At 46.2% G+C, this 21,353-nt stretch overlaps 1 protein-coding gene across 1 annotated transcript in view; it reads left to right on the top strand.

The window, feature by feature from the left end:
- The window catches only part of ep300b (E1A binding protein p300 b), a 35,474-nt gene extending 17,459 nt beyond the window's left edge, over positions 1 to 18,015 (top strand). The window contains exons 17-30 of the mRNA XM_071521852.1: positions 28 to 146; positions 3,305 to 3,544; positions 4,054 to 4,142; positions 5,345 to 5,425; positions 6,420 to 6,476; positions 6,939 to 7,016; positions 7,560 to 7,627; positions 9,088 to 9,238; positions 10,146 to 10,406; positions 10,747 to 10,912; positions 11,314 to 11,481; positions 11,649 to 11,810; positions 12,414 to 12,695; positions 13,805 to 18,015. Coding sequence (XP_071377953.1) covers positions 28 to 146; positions 3,305 to 3,544; positions 4,054 to 4,142; positions 5,345 to 5,425; positions 6,420 to 6,476; positions 6,939 to 7,016; positions 7,560 to 7,627; positions 9,088 to 9,238; positions 10,146 to 10,406; positions 10,747 to 10,912; positions 11,314 to 11,481; positions 11,649 to 11,810; positions 12,414 to 12,695; positions 13,805 to 17,059 — 5,177 coding nt within the window. The 3' untranslated portion in view covers positions 17,060 to 18,015. The remainder of the gene's footprint in view (positions 1 to 27; positions 147 to 3,304; positions 3,545 to 4,053; positions 4,143 to 5,344; positions 5,426 to 6,419; positions 6,477 to 6,938; positions 7,017 to 7,559; positions 7,628 to 9,087; positions 9,239 to 10,145; positions 10,407 to 10,746; positions 10,913 to 11,313; positions 11,482 to 11,648; positions 11,811 to 12,413; positions 12,696 to 13,804) is intronic.
- The last annotated feature ends 3,338 nt before the right edge of the window (positions 18,016 to 21,353 follow it).

The following is a 21,353-nucleotide window of genomic DNA, read 5'->3' on the forward strand; positions in this document are numbered from 1 at the left end:
TCCTCCCCTCTCCTCCCTCTCTTCCAGTCTTCAAGCCTGAGGAGCTGCGCCAGGCTCTAATGCCGACCCTGGAGGCTCTGTACCGGCAGGACCCCGAGTCCCTTCCCTTCCGTCAGCCGGTGGACCCCCAGTTACTGGGAATACCCGTACGTATTCGAACTAGTAACAAAACTAACCTGGTAAGGGACTGCACTGGCTGCCATTTTGCTTCCGCTCCTCTAAAAACGTAGCTTTCCTTTTTTTCTAGTTTTTTGTTTGCTCCTTTGTCATAGTTGTCATTTTTCTCTGGATTTGTTTTTAAATATGTCTTCTCCCTGTTTCTTCAATCTCTCAATTCATCTTTACTCCCATCACATGTTACAGGTTGAGAGAATGAGATTTGGAAGTGTGTGTGTGTGTGTGTGTGTGTGTATGTGCATGCCAAATTGTGCTCACTTTTCCATGTCAGCATAAAGAAGTCATTGATTTCACAGCATAAATCAAAGCAATCTTATGAACATTTTTCTATACATTGATGTAACGAAACTGTAGGGCAATTTGGGGGGGGTAAATGCATACTTCAAATCTAAAAGGACATGAAAAAGTTATTCAGATATCATGTTCATGTTCATTAGGTATAGGAATTTCATAATTTGATAAGTTACATAACTTGAGATTATTGACTTACTTAAGTAGAGTCACCAAATCCAGACATAATAGACAGCTATTTTATTATGCGTGCCAAAATCATAACCTTCGTTACAGACGTAGGCCATTTTTTACCTCAGGAAATTTAACAAATACAAAATTGCCCATTTTTATGGGCCACAGCCACGGCTGTCGCCGGTGCGGAGGCATTATGTTTTCGGGTTGTATGTCCGTCCGTACATCTGTACGCACGTCCTATTCTCGTGAACGCGATATCTCAGGAACGCCTTGAGGGAATTTCTTCAAATTTGGCACAAACGTCCACTTGGACTCAAGGATGAACTGATTAGAATTTGGTGGTCAAAGGTCAAGGTCACTGTGACCTCACAAAAGACGTTTTTGGCCATAACTCAAGAATTCATATGCTAATTATAACACAATTTCACACAAATGTCTAATAGGATAAAATGATGAAGTGATGACATTTTATATCCAAAAGTTCAAAGGTCAACTTCACTGTGACATCATAATGTTTTGCTTACCACTGTAGCTGAGAAAATGATCTTGGGTCATTCTACAAAAACGGTGGAAGTGCTGTCACTTACTTTTGCAAACACCAAAATCCTTTAAGTTTACCTAATAATCACATTAAGTATATATGTTCAATAAATAAAGACTGTCCTTGCAATGATAAAATAAAGTTTATTGGCGGAGGCATACAACCGCGAGGCGTTTATTTCTAGTTATTTATATTATTGAGCCATGGAAATTTAGATTTTTGCTCTGGCATCTGTGTATGCACGTTGAATTTTGTCAAATTTACTTTTAGGTCACCCACATAATCATAATATAAAAGATTTAGAATAAAGAAAGACATTTTATCAGGCCCATGTCACCACTCTGCATTTCAAGGAGAAAACTCTAAAGGCGGGGGGATAAATAATTTGCTTGAAGTACCCAAAAAAATGCTCATAGCGTATTGCTTTGTTTTATCACTCATTTATGTTTGGTTGAATTTTTTTGTCCTCACATGCTTTTCAAAGTTCATATTTTGGATTTTAATTTGAATTATGATTTCTGTAGTTTCCATCCTAGTATTCCATCCTAGCTTCCTAGTTCAGTTCCTCGCCAGTAGTTAGCACTGTGTTGGAGTTCAGTTGGGTTGTGTGTAGAGGTGGGGCAATACCTTTACCCTCACTGCATCTGAAGAGATCGGGGAGAATAAATCACTTGGTACAGTGTAATTACTGGAGAAATCTACCTACAAACATGAGAAATCATGTTATTTGATGTGCTGCAATCATAAGACATAGTCACAGCACAAGCCTAGTTACATAGTATCAGTATCAGCCGCCCCACAACAAAATAAATGACAATGTTTCTAGAGCAGTGATGTTTGAGAAACAGGCTATTGGCTCACCTCTCCTCTTCAGGAACCTCCATGATCCAGTGATGCAGCTTTTAACTGTTGTGTAATTTCGTTATAAAGCTATTGCCAGAAAAGGCTTTGACTTCATTCACCAATTTCAATGCATTATGCAGTACAGTACAGTACAGTAAAATAAATTTGGCTTTATGGGTTGATGTGGTAATATGCATCATGTTCATGTGAGTGGCTCCATTCAGAGAAAAGGGTCTGTTTCCTGTTTCTTGTTGCCATGGTGACATTGAGATGGACCTTTGTCTTTGAAACCCACACCTCCTCCTTTTTCGGTTGAATCTCCAAAAGCTTTTCTTTCCCTTCATTCTCTTCTCGGCTCCTTCCTCTTGCTGGAAATCAGTGTGGTTTCTTTGGAGAGGAGGCAGAGGGGGGGGGGGGATGACGGGAATAGAAGGATGACTTGGAGACTCATCCGTCCCTCTTACCTTTGCTTCACTTGAGCGCCGTTGGCTTTAACTCTGCCATCATGCTGCCACTCATGCTGCTGGCCCTGTTAATGCCAACCACTGTGTTGCTAAAAAGAGTGATTCTGTTTATCTCTGACTGTCTGCCTGTTGCTGTTACCACTGCTCTGTTCATCTCGGTTTTGCACCCTGATCTCCTCCCGGGTCTGAAAGCTCTATGGGCTTTCAGACCACAGCGGAAAACAATAATAGCTATAGCAGAGTGTTTATCAGTATACTGTTTGATAAATGACAAATTACAAGATGATAGCACTGTGCTTCAGAATATGTGATATTCAGTCTTACCTGTAGCTAATTGTCTAAGTTTCACTAGTTTATTGCATGAGTAGCAGAGGACCAGACAGACCTAACCGCCCTGGTGCATGGAGGTCAGCTGGTCCCTGTTGTGCAGTACAGATAGGGACTAGACTGTAGAGATAGGGTGCAAAGCGGAGAGCTGGAGGGGAGAAGCTGTCATGTCTCTCTGTCTGCACATGAACCCTCCTCTCTGCAGCTCTCAACAACATTGTCCCCCTGCACCCTCTTCTCTCCCCCACTCTGGTCCCGCCTGGTCACCTGCGACGCCTTCATCGCATCTTCACCCTGCTGCTGCAACAACGTCAACGGTGATGATGATGATGATGGTGGTGTTTCTGGACAAACCAAATGCGCCCACCGTCTCGCCCCTCTTTCTCCCCCCCCCACCTCTGCCCCCCCCCCCCCTCCCTCTCATCTCCTGAACCTCAAATCTTAACCCGCCGCTCGGATCCGGATCGCGCCCCTCCCAAACCAGGACTACTTTGACATAGTGAAGAACCCCATGGACCTGTCGACCATCAAGCGCAAGCTGGACACGGGGCAGTACCAGGAGCCGTGGCAGTACGTGGAGGACATCTGGCTGATGTTCAACAACGCCTGGCTGTACAACCGCAAGACGTCTCGCGTCTACAAGTACTGCTCCAAGCTGGCCGAGGTGTTTGAGTCCGAGATCGACCCTGTCATGCAGGGCCTGGGATACTGTTGTGGGAGGAAGGTGAGAAAGGAGGGCGTGTGTGTGTGTGTGTTTTTGTATTTCTATACTCGTGAGGTCCTTACAAGGATAGAGAGATGAGGAATATACTCCAAAGTAAGGACATTTTTCCTGTCCTCCCTTCTTTAATGGGCTAGTTTGGGTTTAGGGTTGATATGAGGACTAGGTTTAGGATATGCTAAAGGTGAAGGTTCGTTTAGGGTTACAAATTGGGGTTAAGGTTAGGATTAGGTTTAGGTAAGGGTTAAGGTTAGGCATGTAGTGGTGAAGGCTAAGGTTGGGAATTGGAGATTGAATTAGACAATGAAGGTCCTCACAAGTGTAGAAATACAAATGTGTGTGTTTCAGGAGTGTTTGTGTGTGTTTTGAGCAATGAGTTTGCATGTCCTTGTGTGCTTTTGTGAGCAGTGTATGTGTGAGGAGTTTAATAAAGTGTGTGTGTGTCCAATTTACCACAGATGAATAGGTCTGCAAATAACATTTCTTTTGTATCTCTCTACTTATTATTGCAGCTTGAGTTTTCCCCCCAAACTCTTTGCTGCTATGGAAAACAATTATGCACCATCCAACGCGACGCTGCTTATTTTAGCTACCAGAACAGGTAAGGGCCGTAGACACACTGACACACACACACACACACACACACACACACACACACACACAGATCACGGGCATAGAGCAAAGACAATATTATTTTTGATATTTTGCAGTGAAAACCCACACTTGATAAGATAGAGCTTGAAGGTGTCTTGTTATATTTTGCACACTTGATATTTCCTACAACATAGCATCAATCAATCAGTTCAATCACAGATGAGTCAGAGTTTTTAATTTGGCTTCAAATGGTTACCCTGGCACCATCTCCATCTGCATAATTCACCATTTTAATTTTCATTATGTTTTCATTCATAAAGTGGGTTCCCGTCTTCTTCAGCAGTTATTCTTTGTTTTCTGCACCATTGTTTCCCACTGGCTAAATTCACACGCACAACACATGGTGGCTTGCATTTGCTGATATTTGCTTGTGTAAATGGAAAAAAAAAAACAACAACAAGATCCATTCTCACCACCCGAAGAAAGGTTCCCACTTTATAAATGAACTGAAAGGATGATGGGTCTCTGTTGCACTACCATTTATTTATTTATTTTTTCCTCATTCACCCTTTCATGTTTGGAGCCTCGTATCCTCACCCCCCTTCCTCCTCCACAGCTCCTAGTGGTCTCTCATGTTGCTGTAATGTTGTTGTTGTTTACCACTGGACGTCTGACGCTAATCTTTGCTTTGCCTTGGCTCTCTGTCCTCTGTTGGTTGTTGTTCACATTCTGTCCATCCCTCCCTCCCTCCCTCCTCCATGTCCCCCCCCCCCCCCCCCCCCCCAACCCTCTCCATCCCTCCATTGTCTCCGTCTGACCTGTAACGATTTATTTCACGCTTTTTTAATATTCATTTTGACCTCCCCTCCCCTCCCTTCCCATCTCCCTTCTCCCCTTCCCTTCTTCCCTTCTCTCCCTCCTTTTTTAACGCTTGTGATGTCTGCATTGGCCTGCTTTGGTGTGACCAATCATCCACTCCGAAATTTGCGCGCAAAATCAAAACACCCGCCCACACAAAAACCCTGCATCACGATTGGCTGCTGCCTCCTGGCGACGACCCACCTTGCCCTCTGCCTCCTCCTGTGTGCCCGCCCCCTGGCCTGTCCTGCCCTGCCCTGATTGGCGGCTGCTTCTTCGCGCCCTCTCTGTGATTGGCTGTGCTGTTGGCGAACGGTGTAGTTCACCAAAATATGGGCTTCTTGCTGACAGGTACCACTTCTGTGAGAAGTGTTTCAACGAAATCCAGGGCGAGAGCGTTTCCCTGGGAGACGACCCCTCCCAGCCTCAGACGTGAGTACCACCACACACCTGACTTCCTCTCCTAGCCACCAGACAACACCTCTCCCCTCTAAAACTGACATAGTTACTCTAGTAATGCTTGTCTAGATAAACAATCTTGCACATACATTTCCTGAGCTTGGAGTTAGAAGGTTTTATCTGGTTCTGAGATATTGAGCATCAAAGATTTGATACACCAGCTGGCAAAACTGTTAGGTACTTTCTATCTTTTTAAATATTTTACCCCAGTGGTTGTTTTCGGGGGAAAAAAATAACACCACACACGCATAATGTAACTTTTCAAAGATCATGAATATGTGGTTAATGAAAAAACATTAAAGTCAGATAGAACCTGTTATAATTCCAAGATCACAATTGGTCTGTGTTGTTTTGTGTGGTTTGATGTTTGTTTTGCTAGATGGTTTGCATTTGATTTGAAATGTGAAAGATAAATGTAAACAAAATAACTGAAGGATAATTTGAAAAATGACTTCCTCTCTGTTTTCGTTGGTGATGTTATCCCTCATCACATATTTCATTTCTTTCTGTATCTCCCATCTTTGTCGAATAGTGACCATCTTTTATAGAAAAAGTCCTTCCTCTTAACTCTGAAGGGAGTTTATATATCGTTGATCTTGTGTCCCATTAAATTTCTTCTTCTCTTTTCTGACTCCAATTTTAAATTTCCTCTTCTCTTCTCTGACTCCTTTTTTAACTCTGCCAAAGTCTTAACCACTGCAATTACTTTTTTCTTTAAAAAAAAAAATGTCTTCCAAAGAATTCCATTGGTGCGTTCTGAATTTCTGTTTTCCATTTTCTGAATTGGGGATCCCTGCTGTGTGTGATGCTGTGCGAATCCAGCAGTCACACAGAGCCTGTAACACACTCAAAAGTTCTTTGTTCGATTTGTTGAGGTTGTGCTCACCACAGACAAACTGGATCAGTCCAAAGAAGGATGCATGAACATGTTTGGTCACAGTGGTTTGTCTTCTGATTTGTCTCGCAGGTCCATCAACAAAGACCAGTTCCAAAGGAAGAAGAACGACACCCTCGACCCTGAGTTGTACGTCCTTTAATTACCTCTTACTTTCATCTCTCTATCTATATCGTAAAATCTCTCTGAATGACCGATGAATGTATAATTTTGATTTGTACTACTATTTTTGGTTATTTGACTATGTTTAAATTATATTTTATCTTGCTTTTATGTAATTTCTCTTGGAAGATGCGAGCCATTTGAATTAGGAATAAGGTGCTTGTAAATATTTTGATGAAGTAATTAGCCATCTGCGAACAAACTTATCGCTTCAAATGGCCACGAAAGATCAAGAGTCACAGATTTCTGTTTTGTCCATCATGGCTTTGTGCCTGTGTTGTTCAGCCACACTGAATCTCCTGCAGGGGAAAGAATTGAATATTTCCATCATGCGCGACACGTTGCCTTATTAACTCTGGGTTTTGCATCTGTCTCCTGTCCTCTCATTCTCTGTTCAATCTCTCTCTCTCTCTCTCTCTCTCTGCTCAGGCTTGTGGAATGTATTGACTGCGGTCGTAAAATGCACCAGATCTGCGTCCTGCATAATGACACCATATGGCCGTCAGGGTGAGCCAGCTATCCTACGCACTCTGTACATTCTGTTACATAACTGGGGGGTGGGGGGTAAATATGGAAAGTTAATTTGGTCCAATGTGGCCCAATTAGCAGCAATGCTACCCAGCTAACATCAACATACATCACACTGAATACCAAAACCTTCTAGTGCAGTCTGGGGAAAGTATGGTATTTTGAAACGGAAAATGTGTAGGAGGCCTGATCATTGCATCACAGCTGAATACGCCTGCCAGGATGGAGATAGCATACAACGCGCGCACACACACACACACACACACACACACACACACACACACACACACACACACACAAAAAGTAGAGTTAAATCCCATTTTCTGTGCGGTCTATTTGCAATTAAAAGACTTGAACGTTTTCAGAGCCATGATGGGCGTTCAAGGAAAGACAAACTAACATGGACGACTAAGTGTTCACTTGATTAAAGCCACTTAATCGCTGACACTGATGCTTACTGTGACAGACGTGTGAATCATGCAAATTAAAGCTTTTTACCATTTTTCTCCTCCCTGTCCACAGCTTCGTATGCGACAGCTGCCTTAAAAAGGCCAATAAGACGCGGAAAGAGAACAAATACGCGGCCAAAAGTAAGTGGACTAACGCTAAAAACTCATTCACTCAGTCTGTGTCTCGTGGCCCTGCTTTCCTCCTTTCCTTCATTCAGACTTTTCTCTGTGTTCTGATCCCTTCCTTTGTTTAATACCAACATTCCTGAAAGCCACAAACAAATGATGAATTGAGGGTTTAGTTTTGTTTTTTGGAAATATGCTTCAGTGTTTTGTAGAGGTGCTCACTGGAAGTTGGGGAGTTCAGACTTGAAGAGAAAGAAACCCGAGGCACTCCTCTCTTGTTATTTCTTAGTTAGTTTGTTTTTTTAAATATATTTTTATCAACAGTTTTGTCGACTGTCAGAAATCATTTTCTCCTTTTTTGATCTGCATTCGTCTGGTTTAAGTCTTCTTGCCTGGAGTCACACAGCTGGACACGATGAGAGTAGAACTGAACACACATTTTGTCTGTTTTTCTCTCATGTTTCCGCAATCAACCATTCCTTCCATATCTACCCCACTCCTTCAGTGAAAATATTAATAACCCCTGTCCTTTTAGTTCAGAAACCAGTCCTCACATTGTAGTTTCCATTGCCAGAGTCAGATGCAGCGAACCAGTTTGATTTTACTTGCATATCGTAGGCGTTGCCTGTGTAAGTCAAAGGCCTAAGGCTCAACTGCTGCCTTCTGCACTCCTCTTTTTGTGCTGTGTCTGACTTTTGACATCCTGAGTTCTTTTTTTTTCCTCCGGTGATCGGCCATTCTGTCACAGAACAAGCTTTTTTCAAATGCATTGCTCTTTAGATTTTCACTTTTTACTTGGAGATTTCCAAATCAAACTAGTCCCCAGTGAGTTTAATGAGTAGACTGATCACAAGGATTTTGCTTTTGAGTGAGAAAGTTTAGGATTTAGGCTTCTACTGCTGTACTCGTGGGCTGAATATTAAAAATATAAAATTGCCAATACAAGGGAAATTAAAGAAATGTCTCTCAGCTCCTGTTGTCGCCTCTTATAACTGTTTATGTGAAGAGTTCAGAGCAGAGGGCTGGTGAGTTTACTAAATTGACCCTGTTTAAAGCGAGCGTAGCCAGGCATATTGATCGACAAATACATCAGGGCAAACTGCTAGACTTTAAAAGATTGACAAAGTGCCTCAGGCAGCCAGACTCCTTAGTCTTCTCCAACAGTCTGGATTTGGCCAATTAGGGAATTTGTATGCCAGATGCACAGCCATATCAAAGACTAAGAAGTACTGGATGCCTTAATTGTCACAAATCCATATTAGTGAATTTCTGTGCTGTGAATGAAGCCCAGTTTCTCATGTCCACAGTTTACCAGACTGTGATGGCCTTTATTTCTGCCATGCTGCCACGCCATTCTAACCTTCATTCCTCATTTGCTCTCTTCTTTCCATCTGTCCTTTCTCTCCTCTTATTTCTCTGTCTGCCTCCTCCGTATTCTCCCTCCCTCTCTCTCTCCCCTGTCTTATCCCTCACAGGACTCCCTCAGACCAAGCTGGGGTCCTTCTTGGAGACGCGAGTGAACGACTACCTCAAGCGGCAGAGCCACCCCGACTCCGGTGACGTCACCATCCGCGTGGTCCACGTCTCCGACAAGGTGGTCGAGGTGAAGCCGGGCATGAAGTCCAGGTGAGGAGGGCAAAGTTCGCTGCTGCTGGGGATTTGGGGGGTGGGGGATGTTTTTGACTGAAGGGTAGAGCACTACTGAGAAGATTAAGTGTAATGACTTATGGGTTAAGTTTGACTTGAAGGATATTTTAATCCGCCAACTTTTGAAACTTGGTCTTTATAAGAGTTTGTAATTATTATAACCACCTAATTATCATAATCCCCTAATTAGCAGTGCAGCAAAATACATAAAAGTAAGTGATGCTGCTGAAAATAGACCTTCAGGGGCTATGGATGAAGCAAGTTCAATTCTGTGATAACCTGCTGAGGAATAACCGAATCTAACCTGCATTAATTTGGACTGCATTGTTAACACACACTGAAGCTAACTGACCTTCCCTGTCATCCCTGGAGCTTATCTACAGTAACTGTAGCTCAAAAAATTAATTGCGCACATATCAGTGTCCAAAATTATTTTTTTGGCAGTTGAGCCAAAAAAAAAAATTTATTTTTTTTTGGACACTGATAGGTACAAAAAAATGTTTTGGCTCACCTGGCAAGAGCTGGTAAACTTAAAAAAATACCTTCCAAGAATAATTTTTACCGGCCAAAATGATTCATATACATTTTTCATTGAAATATGTCACCCTACCTATTTTCAGTGCCATTTCATTTACAGAATCAGATGCTGTGTTAACTTGCTTACTTGGATACAACAGATTAAGTTTAAAATTCATCTTGAAGTGCAACAATTCAAATTACTAGAGAGCATTTTCTGGTGTTATGTTATTTTCTGAAAAGTGTGGCAGGTGACCCTTATTGAGTTATCTGCCAAAGACAATTTTCTACCAGCATTCAGCTCTGCCGGGTGTTGATTTCGGACCCAGGCACCAATATCTTTCCTGATCCCTGGCTCTCTTCCCTGCAGGTTTGTGGACAGCGGAGAGATGTCGGAGTCCTTCCCATACAGGACGAAAGCCCTGTTTGCATTCGAGGACATCGACGGAGCAGACGTGTGTTTCTTCGGCATGCACGTCCAGGAGTACGGCTCCGACTGCCCGCCGCCCAATCAGAGGAGAGTGTACATCTCTTACCTGGACAGCGTGCACTTCTTCCAGCCTCGCCACCTCCGCACTGGCGTCTACCACGAGATCCTGATAGGCTACCTGGAATACGTCAGGAGGCTGGGGTGAGAAACCACAAAATACAACTTTTAATACAGAAACAAGACTTGAAAATGTATAACCTCAAATGAGCAGCTGAAAACAGATTATAGGATTCCACTAACTGAACACTTTAACCTTAATTATTATAAAACAAGCAATTAAATATGAGCCTATTATGCTATTATAGTGTGTTCATTAGGCACTTTGCGTGCCAGTGGAGGTACTAAAGCAACCGCTACAGACCATTTGCAGTACTGGGAGTGACCTTGGAAATGAGCAGGCAAATGGAATAAGTGAATTTCAATTTCTTCCTTTTTACTAGCCTGAATGAATTGAATTAAATGCTGCTCTCCCTCTTCTCAGGTTTACAACAGGTCACATCTGGGCCTGTCCACCCAGCGAAGGGGATGATTACATCTTCCACTGTCACCCAATAGACCAGAAGATCCCCAAGCCAAAACGCCTGCAGGAGTGGTACAAGAAGATGCTGGACAAGGCTGTGGCCGAGCGCATTGTCCATGACTACAAAGTGAGATGTGTTTCTGTGTTGTTATTGTTTATACACTGTGAATTATTGCACGAGTCACTGTAGAGCTGGCTCTTCATTAACAAAACAGTCAAACTCTCTGTTATGACTCATCCATAATCCTTAAAATCATCCATCTTCATATTCATCCTCATTCTCATCCTTTTGAGTTGCTTTTCTCTTTCATTCCCTATGCATTTTCGAGTTAATGCATATTCAGCCTACTCCCTTATGTAGTTTTCCCTGAATTGAGATGGTAGGAAAGCTGATAGGGACAAAAATAGAGGAGACAGAGATGTGAATGTTCTCCCAGCAGTGAGTCCAATGCCTGCAGGGGTTTTCACCACATCATCTACAGCATGTGCGCTTGTAAACTCCGCTTTTCCTCCCCCGCTGTCCCTCAGGACATCTTCAAGCAGGCGACAGAGGACCGTCTGACCAGTGCCAAGGAGCTGCCATACTTTGAGGGCGACTTCTGGCCCAACGTGCTGGAGGAGAGCATCAAGGAGCTGGAGCAGGAGGAGGAGGAGAGGAAGAGGGAGGAGAACAGCACCTCCAACGAGAGCATAGATGTGAGTAGAATAGGTGATGAGTGAAAGGGGCCACGTGTGTATTCTGATCTGACACCCACAGAGTTTTGATGGGGATGTCTGAACGGGGCTATGTGCAAGTTGTTCGCAGCATTGATGTGTTATAACGGCAGTGCAATGAATTGAAGTTGACGTTAAAACACCCACAGGCCACAAAAGGAGACAGCAAGAATGCCAAAAAGAAGAACAATAAAAAGACGAGCAAGAACAAGAGTAGCCTGAGCCGAGCCAATAAGAAGAAGCCAGGGATGCCCAACGTCTCCAACGACCTTTCCCAGAAGCTCTACGCCACCATGGAGAAACACAAAGAGGTACGAGTCCGGTCTGATTCTAGTAAAAGCTGCCAACCCCTGTATTGGATTATATGGCACAGTTTTAAGATCATTAAGGTGAATTATGTTACCACATTTTTCATATTCACTCTGTACATACAGATCATAGAAGTCCCACCATTTTACATGCTTGCTGCTCTGTTGTTGTAGATGTAAAGTAGCTTCTACAATAGCGCCAAAAAGACTTTACAAAGTGCTTTACCAACAGCGGAATGATAATGAATAAAAGCCACTAGAATAAACAATAAAATGACAACAATATATTTTTTTAAATGGGATCGAAGCACAAAAGAGGCAACGTCAACAGGACTGAAGTACATACTGTTGACTGTGGCATATGTTGATAATAGGCCAGGTGATTCTACAGGAGGGCAGATGTAGTAATTTTATTTCCTCAATTATAGCATTTTGTGATGGTGCTTATTGTGTCTCAAGTGTGTTGCTGCTGTGACAATTGATTTCCCACCGCAATAAATAGATTACACATCTGACGACTGATGGTCTGTGATGACTCCACATCACAGACCGTACACAGACCACTTACGGAAACTTGACCCTGATCCCCTCCGCTCTCATCTCCAGGTCTTCTTTGTCATCCGTCTCATCGCCGGCCCCACCGCTAACTCGCTGCCCCCCATCACCGACCCGGACCCCCTGATGGCCTGCGACCTGATGGACGGCCGCGACGCCTTCCTGACCCTGGCCAGGGACAAACACCTGGAGTTCAGCTCTCTGCGGAGGTCCAAGTGGAGCTCCATGTGTATGCTGGTGGAGCTGCACAACCAGAGCCAGGACCGCTTCGTCTACACCTGCAACGAGTGCAAACACCACGTGGAGACCCGCTTCCACTGCACCGTCTGCGAGGTGAGAATTGGGAGAGGGTGCCGTTTTCTTGTTTTTCTTCCCCGCCAATTGACTGGAGATGAAAGAGCAGCAAGTAGCCTTTGCCCCTGAGAATATTTCAGCTTTTCTAGTCTGTCTTTCATCATCAGGTGGTGAAACTTAAAGGGAAAGAGGAATCCCACTTATTTTAAAAATTCACATTATGCTGTTCTTGTTGGCCTGGAAGAGTCTAGTCCGTATTTGTGAACATGACTCACTCAGACAGAAGATAAATAACAATCTAATCTGTAATGTCATGCTGATTTGCAGCTTGAAGACTGTCCATTGACAGTGAGTGTTTACTTGCACATTAATATTCTGAATATCGGCCTATAAACTGAATATTTATGTGTGTGTTCTGTTAATGCACTGAATGAACAGTAGTGTAATTTTGTGGACTCATATGTGACTGTACTTTTACCTCCACATGAGCTTTATACTGTAGCAGTGTTAATAGTTCTGACCCAGAAACTCATCCTAGGTGCAGTCACAAACTTTTTCAGTCTTTTCCTACTGAATAGAGCATCCGTGTGACATGGAAAAGTTTAGGCAGTGGGGATGCACTTTTCCATTTGGTTTCTGGCCATCTGAGAGAGCAACTGTGAATTTTAATACAATGAATGTTGTGGATAACATTTATTTACAACATTCTTGGGAATAACATTTGAACAGAAATTCCATATTTTTAGAGGAATAAATGACATACTGTATTTCAAAGCATAAATTCAGTGGTATTACCCTTTTTAAAAGTGGCTGCTGAATAGATTAAGTGAGAGGTTTTTATTGAAGACAGACAAAAGAATTGGAGTGATGGTAGCCTACTGGTTTAAGTATTGCGCTTGTGACTGGAAGGCCACTCCCACATAGGAGTTTGGAAAATCTGGACATGGGGGGAGAAAAAGATATGCTCTCCTCTCCCTCAACCACTACCATCATGGTGCAGTTGCTCTAAGTACTTAACCCTCAACTTGTCTTGGATGTCTTGGATTAAATAGATTTGTTGCATTTTAGTTTTAACAGGAAAGTTTTATTGAATACCATGAACTACTCATATTTATTTTCCCCTTTCCTCCTTTTCTCTCCTCTCCCAGGACTATGACTTGTGCATCACCTGCTACAACACTAAGGGCCACGAGCACAAGATGGAGAAGCTGGGGCTCGGTTTAGACGACGAGAGCAACAACCAGGCAGCAGCAGCCACCCAGAGCCCCGGAGACTCCCGCCGCCTCAGCATCCAGCGCTGCATCCAGTCGCTGGTCCACGCCTGCCAGTGCCGCAACGCCAACTGCTCCCTCCCGTCCTGCCAGAAGATGAAGCGCGTTGTTCAGCACACAAAAGGCTGCAAGCGCAAGACCAACGGTGGCTGTCCCATCTGCAAGCAGCTCATCGCTCTGTGCTGCTACCACGCCAAGCACTGTCAGGAGAACAAGTGTCCTGTCCCGTTCTGCCTGAACATCAAGCACAAGCTCCGGCAGCAGCAGCTGCAGCATAGGCTCCAGCAGGCCCAGATGTTGAGAAGGAGGATGGCCAGCATGCAGAGGGTGGGGCAGCCGGCCGGAGGGCCGCCGGGAGGACCTGTCGGAGGTCTTCCATCACCGGGGAACAACGGTACCACGGCACCCAGTACCCCCACATCTGGTGGCACCCAGCCCCCAACACCCCAGACCCCGACTCAGACCATGCCCCCAGGTCCCCAGCAGGGAATGGGCCCTGGGCCTGGAGGCCAGCAGCAACAGCAGCCAGGTGGGATGCCTCCACAAAGTGGCATGCCTCCTCAGCACCACCTCCACCACCAGTTCCAGCAGATGCCGGGTGGAGGAGGTGGGGCGGGGGGGATAATGAGCTCTCCCCAACATCAGCAGCAGATGCTTCCTCAGGTCCAGCAGCAACAGCAAAGTGGAGGAGGCGCCACCCCTCAACAGCTCCAGCAGCACCCCAACAATCTGCCTCCCTATGCCACCAGACCCCCCGGCTCCTCCCCAATCCACCAGTCCCAGGGCAAACCAGGCCTGGGCCCCGCGACACCTCCCCAGCAGCAGCCCGGTGGCAGCGTCATGGCTGGAGGTGGTGGGGGACAGCAGCCTCCCAACCAGGGCCCGGGCCAGCCTCCCCTGCCACAACAGCAACAGCAGCCCCCGTCCGGCCCTCCTCCCGCAGCCGTAGAAATAGCCATGAAGATCCAGCAGGTAGCTGACGCTCAGAGGAAGATGGCCCTGCAGAGACAAGCGGCCCAGGCAGCTGCAGGCATGATGCCCCCTCACCCCCACCACCAACAGGCTCAAGGCCAACAGATGGGCATGGGCCACCCAGGGGCGGTGGGGATGGTCGGGGCCCAGGGCATGCCGCCTCAGGCCCAAGCAGCAGCAGCAGCTGCCAGGGCACACATGGAGCAACAGCAACAACAAGGAGCTCCACCAGGGATGATGGTTGGGGCTGGAGGACCCATGCAGCAGCCTCCTCAGCAGGGTAATCTGCCCCAGGGCCAGCTTCCTCCTCAGGTCCAGCTTCAACAGCAGAGGATGGGTGCTCCGCTCCAGAACCCTCAACAACAGCAGCAGCAGTGGGCCGGCCAAGGGATGCCGCCCCAGCAGAGGCAGGCTATGATGAGCCAGATGGGGCATCCGGGCATGGTGGCAGCTCAGCAACAGCAGCAACAAATGCAACAGCAGCAGCAGCAACAGCAACAGCAAGCTCAGGGCCATGCTGCCTTGATGAACATGGTACAACAGCAGCAGCAGCAGCAAGGTGCTGGTGGTGGGGTACCAGGTGGAGCTGTTCCTGGAGCCGCTGGTGTCCCAGGGGCTGGTGCAGGTGGGAACCTCCCCCAGGCAGCGCTCCAGGAGCTGCTACGGACTCTCCGCTCACCTAGCTCACCACTCCAGCAGCAGCAAGTCCTCAACATCCTGCGCTCCAACCCCCAGCTCATGGCTGCTTTCATTAAGCAGAGGGCCTCCAAGTACAAGGGGGCGCAGGGACCCCCTGGTGGACCAGGCGGTGTTCCGGGAGGTCCCGGCCCCGTGGGGGTTCCTGTTGGTAATGTCATGGCCGGTGGGGGTCCACAGGTGAACGTGAACGCTGCAGGTGCCGGCCAGCCGGGAATGCACATGGGGGGTCAGGGAGGGGTGAATGTCAACATGGCCTCCATGGCCCAACTACAGCAAGTACAGCAGCAGCAACAGTTGCAGCAGCAACAGCAACAGCAGCAGCGGCCGATGCTGAGCGGTTTACAACAGCAGCAAGTGGCAGCTCTGCAGCAACAGCAACAGGGAGGAGGAAGAGGGATGCAGGGTCAGGGGCCACAGATGGCAAATCTCAACAATCCCCAGTTTAGAGAGCTGCTTATGAGACGGCACCTCCAGCAACAGCAGCAGCAGCAGCAACAGCAGCAACAGCAGCAGCAGCAGCAACAACAACAACAACAACAACAAATGGGAGTCAACCATGGCCAGTTCCAGCAGCCTCAGCCACCCCAGGGCCAGGGCTACATGGGCCAGCCCGGAATGCAGCCTCCACAGGCGGGGCAGGGCCCGCCAGGAGGTCCCCCTCTCGGCCCTCAACAGCCCGGCGGTCCCCCAGGGCAGCAGGGGCAAGGCTACCCAGGGACGGTGGCCCAGCAGCAGGCCGCAGCTGCGCTCCAGCAGAGGCTGCAGCACCAGCACCATCTCCAAATGCAGCAGCAGCAGCAGCAGCAGAACGCCATGGCCGGGTTACCGGGGGGCGACGGAGGGCCAGGTGGAGGGGGTATAGGAGGTCCTCAGCAGCCACCTCAGGGCCCTCAGCCCCCCCAGGGTGGCCCCCAGCCTCAATCCTCCCAGGCGCTGCTTCACCAGGTCATCCACCAGAGGCTGCTCCAGCAGCAGCAACAGCATCTGGGCACCGGGGGATCGCCGGCCCAGCACAGCAACCCCATGAGCCCCCAGCAGCCGCAGCAGATGGCCCAGTCCCCGCACCCGCACCTGCAGGGTCAGACGCTGCCCAACTCCCTGGCCAATCAGGTGCGCTCCCCGCAGCCCTCGCCCAGACCCCAGTCCCAGCCCCCGCATTCCAGCCCGTCCCCGCGCATGCAGCCCCAGCCCTCTCCGCATCACATCTCCCCGCAGACGCAGACGGGTTCCCCGCACCCCGGCCACCTGAACCAGCACCACCCGGGCATGGTGGTCCCCCCGCAGCAGCAGCAGCAGTCGACGGCCCAGCAGCAGCAACAGAACTCTATGGAGCAGTTCGGGTCGGATCAGAGCGCCATGCTGTCCCAGCTGAGCGGGATGGCCGGCCTCCACGGCCCCGGGGGCAACAGCCAAGACCCGCTGGGCCAGAACATGAATCACAACACCTTAGACATCATGTAGGAGTTCTACTTAATGTGTCAAGTTGAGCCGAAATGCTCTGTGATTCTTCGCAGAAACTGCACTCACCCAGGACAGTGTTATTGTTATTATTACTTCGCCTTTCTTTTTTATACTATTATTAAATGTTATTTAAAATGTTTTCAATAAAGATGCATTGAACTGAACTTCCTATGGGAGATGTAACAATAAATCAACCAGTCGATAAATAAATTAGAATAAATGAATTGTAAGTTATTGCTGTTAATATATTTTTTTGCCAATTGTGTACAAAGAGGGGGATGGTTTCTCTGCCCCCCCTTAGAGAATACAAGACAGGTGATATTTTTGGGGGGAAATGGGAGTATTTGCCTTTTTTAAGAAATGTTTTTAAGATTTTAAAAGTGGTGAAGAATTAAAGAGGAAACGATTTAATGCAAAGGACTTTTTTATCGTTTTTGTTTTCCATCATTCAGTCTGTCTTATCAGTTTTTGCAGAGTGATGTGGATTATTATTATTAATGTTATTATTGTAAATCCAAACATAATGCATATCTTCCTTTTTTTGAAATGTTTGGGTTTGCTTTATTTATTTTTGTTTTCAATGGGTTTTTTTTTTGGTCTTTTTTTTTTTTTTGGTTGGTATGTACCCTGAGACTGCTACAATTCGTATAGAAATATATTTTTGTTATTGACTGTTGAAATTTGGGGGGTAGTGGATATTTCATTTCACTTATGATGTCTTTAGTTGGGTCTGTCCAGTTGGGAATAATTAAATGTCAGTGTTTTTGCAGTGGCTGAGGGTCTGCTGCGAGTTTCAGTTGCTGAACGGACATTTTGCGACGCCCCGGCCAGCTACTGTATGGGACATCTGTCATGCTGGAAGGGACTTCCCTCGCAAAACACGCAAGCCCTCTCCCTCGAATGTGTGTGCACTCCTTCCTTTAAAGACACTTAATATTGAGCAGTGGAGGCTTGGGGATGGATGGGGGGGTGGGGGGTGGGGGGTGCATACCTGTGTGCCTGTAACATTTCGAGTACATGGGGGGGGGGGGGATGTGAAAAAACTGGGGGGCGATCCACCAGTGTTTTTAGGATTCTACTGTTTGGAGGAAATGGAGGAAATTTGATCCAAATGGACTGTGTTGCACAGAACTGAGGGGGGAAAGGGAGAGACGTGACCACGCGTCTCTCCGTCTCTTTCTGCCTCGTCCCCTTTGCTGCTTCCCTTGGACTTAAGCCCTGCCCCCACCCAACCCCCCTGCCTCAGAGCAGAGGTCCAAACGCGCTGGTCCTCTTCACCCCCCACCCCCCCCTCTCCCCATCCCCCCAAACTCCATCCTCTCAATTTATCTTTCTGCTAAGAACTTTGGGAGTTTAATTTAATATTTTTTACTGTACAAAGGAAACACAAACTGTGGACTCAAATACTGTTTTTATAATAAAATGAAAATTACCAATAGTGATGTGTCCTGGATGTGGTTTCCCTCTTTTTCTATGCTTCTAGGTTCATCTCTTCACAAATGAAGTTGAGGTAGTTGGAGGATACAAGACAATATGACTTTCATTCCAAAATGTGACACCTATCCTGACAAAATGATTGCTGGCATGAAAGTAAAGCTTACCATTGAATATTACAAACTTTACTGGCCATTTTGTGCCGCTTACAAAGTGGTAACATTTTAGAGGATGTAGTCATCTGTTTATCCTTCCAGGATAAATTAAATATCTACTGGAAGTTTGTATTTTGAGCCTGTCAGGGCAGCAGCACACACAACAAAATTCTACAGTATAGCTAATAAAACATAAAAACACCATATTTGCCCACAGTGCCCACTATATATTCTTCACAGACCACACAAAGTTCTCAGCCGGACCCCAGTACTCCTCATTCCCCTCTGATCCCACAGTCACAGTTCTCTGACACCTATAGGTGTCATGACTTGGGAATTGTATCTCAAGTCAGAGGTGTGGAGGCTGAACAGTGCAGTGACCCTGGGGAGCCTCCATGCTGTCACACATCCCTGGACGTCCTGAACTTAACATGATCTAACTGGACTGGATCGATGTGACCAATATGGCAAAGCCTCCATCTTCTCTAGCGTTGCTTTATGAGCAGAAGTGGAAAGCAACTAAGCACATTTATACTGTACTTCAGTACAATTTTGAGGTACTGGCACTTTACTAATTGCTAAGTAAGATGCCTTTCCTCTCTTTCACAGGTATGGCTCTTGTTGAATACCAGGTTTTTAAAAAGAAATTGCACTTGAACGCCTCATTCGCTGATTCATGTCGTCTAAACAGTGTTTCTAGATAGTGTCTACCCCACACACCCTGATGCTCCACTTGCACTGCTGTGTAATTTAATAGATATACAGAGCCTGTGAATCATAGCCCCTATTAACTTGCACTTGATAGGTGGAGACAGTCACAGTGATTTGTCTTTGCTGAGAGCACCGCGCCCTCTAGTGGTGCTGCATATGCTCAGTATCAAGGCAGTGATGATGGATGATGATAGCTTCTTACATCAGGTCTGTCACTGCTGCTGTGGCTATGGTTACAAAAAAAGTGTTCATGCTCAACAGATATTATATCATTCATAAAGGCTATAGATGTTAATACAAGAGACACTTCCACTGCTTCAACAGACTGATGAAATCTACAGAAGAAATGCCTTTTTGAATATAAAGTTATGAGTTATGATTTCTACACTTTCTCCTCTACCTGAGATAGGAACTACTTTCATCTGCATTTCATTTCATCTCTCATGTTAATGACATGTAGAAATAGGTTTCAGGAGGCAGCGATTTTAGTACATATTTATTGTAAATGCAGTCAAAATAAAAAGCCATTTTTAGAGAAGAAGACACATTTGACAATTCATCTTGGTCAGAGAAAGACTCATTCGGACACGTGACATAAGTTAATTTAGCTTATACATGTGACATGCAATAAATAATAGCTCACTACTGTTTGACCTAATGTACGCTCTGCTTCCGTTTGTACATTACCCTACACAGCATTATAGTGGTGGTGTAAACTGATATCTCCTCTTGAAAATGCACAAAGGCTAGCGAGAAGAGTGGACTATCAATTGGTAATACAAAAATAGAACCAGGTAGCATTTCATACTTGAAAAGTAAAAGGACAGACAGCAAACACAACAGCGTACTTTTTATGCGTCCGTTTCTCCTTGAAATACAGAACTTCTGTTGCCGCGGCAGGAGCGTTAATTCTCTCCTTTGTGTCATTTCTTTTGTGACGGAAATAAACCTCTCCGGTACAAACGCAGGACAGCGGTTTGTGCGTGTCTGGCACAGACTTGACGGGGCATGCGGTAAGCACTGTGTGAAGGCTGGAAAAAGAGGGAGATCTTTACAAAAACCGTGTTCGTAAGAAAGAGGAGCGACTGAAACGAGCCCCCGGTAACAGAATTTGAGTGTGAGAAGAAGGTTGTTGTTTTGTTTTGTTTTTCCTGGAAAGCACAGAGGATGGCTGGAAAAGTAGCTGCATGGAAGTAGTTATGTGGGCTAGAACATTTCAGACTCAGCTGTCACTATCTCTCTCTCTCTTACCGCTGACATCAACATTGTCCACTGGATTACAATGGAGCAAATATGATTTTAGCAGGTTTTTGGGTAACTGTGACTCCCTCTCACCCGTCCTAGAAAATGAGCCACAATGATAAAATTACCACTCACTTTTTCAAAGGCAAATGTCTTCACTGAACTCAGTAGGAAATGAGTGTAGCTTTGTAAACATGTGGAATTATCTTACAGTTACATATACGGCTATTTACATGAACAAAATGAGTGGCAAGTCTAATTATGGGTATCTTTTTCTCTCATCCTCCCTATTCTCTCTCTCTCTCTCTCTCTCTCTTTCTCTCTTTCTCTCTCTCTCATTCAAAAGCCCTTAAAGAAGCCTTCAGCCACCATGGCTTCTTTAAAAGTCACCGTCAGGGAGTTGATAGTCACGTCTGTCACAATCACCTTCCCAGGAGTCTCTGCGGCCGTGCGGTGCGTCGTCGTGGTAACGCACTGATTGTCGCCTCTCATCTCCTCCTTCCTTGCCTCCGCGAAGCCGTCACCTGCCATCTTGCTGGTCCCCTGGATGCTCACTATCACTGAGGTTATGTTATTTTTCCTGCTCTCTAACCTGGGGTTCAAACCGCCTGTCCCTAGCTTCGCGCCCGTATTGCTGCCCGAGTCGAACCCGTCGCCCGCGGTGACAGTGTCTTTCGGTCCCGCCTCCGGCAGGGAAGCGCAGTCCTCTGATTGGTCACGCGTCGACGTTTGGTTCTGTCCCGTTTCATTAG

The sequence above is a fragment of the Centroberyx affinis genome, unplaced genomic scaffold (genome assembly GCF_046629955.1).
Source record: "Centroberyx affinis isolate AG114_WGS23_722 - 3 ecotype Tasmania unplaced genomic scaffold, CSIRO-AGI_Caff_v1 ptg000937l_1, whole genome shotgun sequence".
In the NCBI taxonomy this organism is placed as follows: Eukaryota; Metazoa; Chordata; class Actinopteri; order Beryciformes; family Berycidae; genus Centroberyx; species Centroberyx affinis.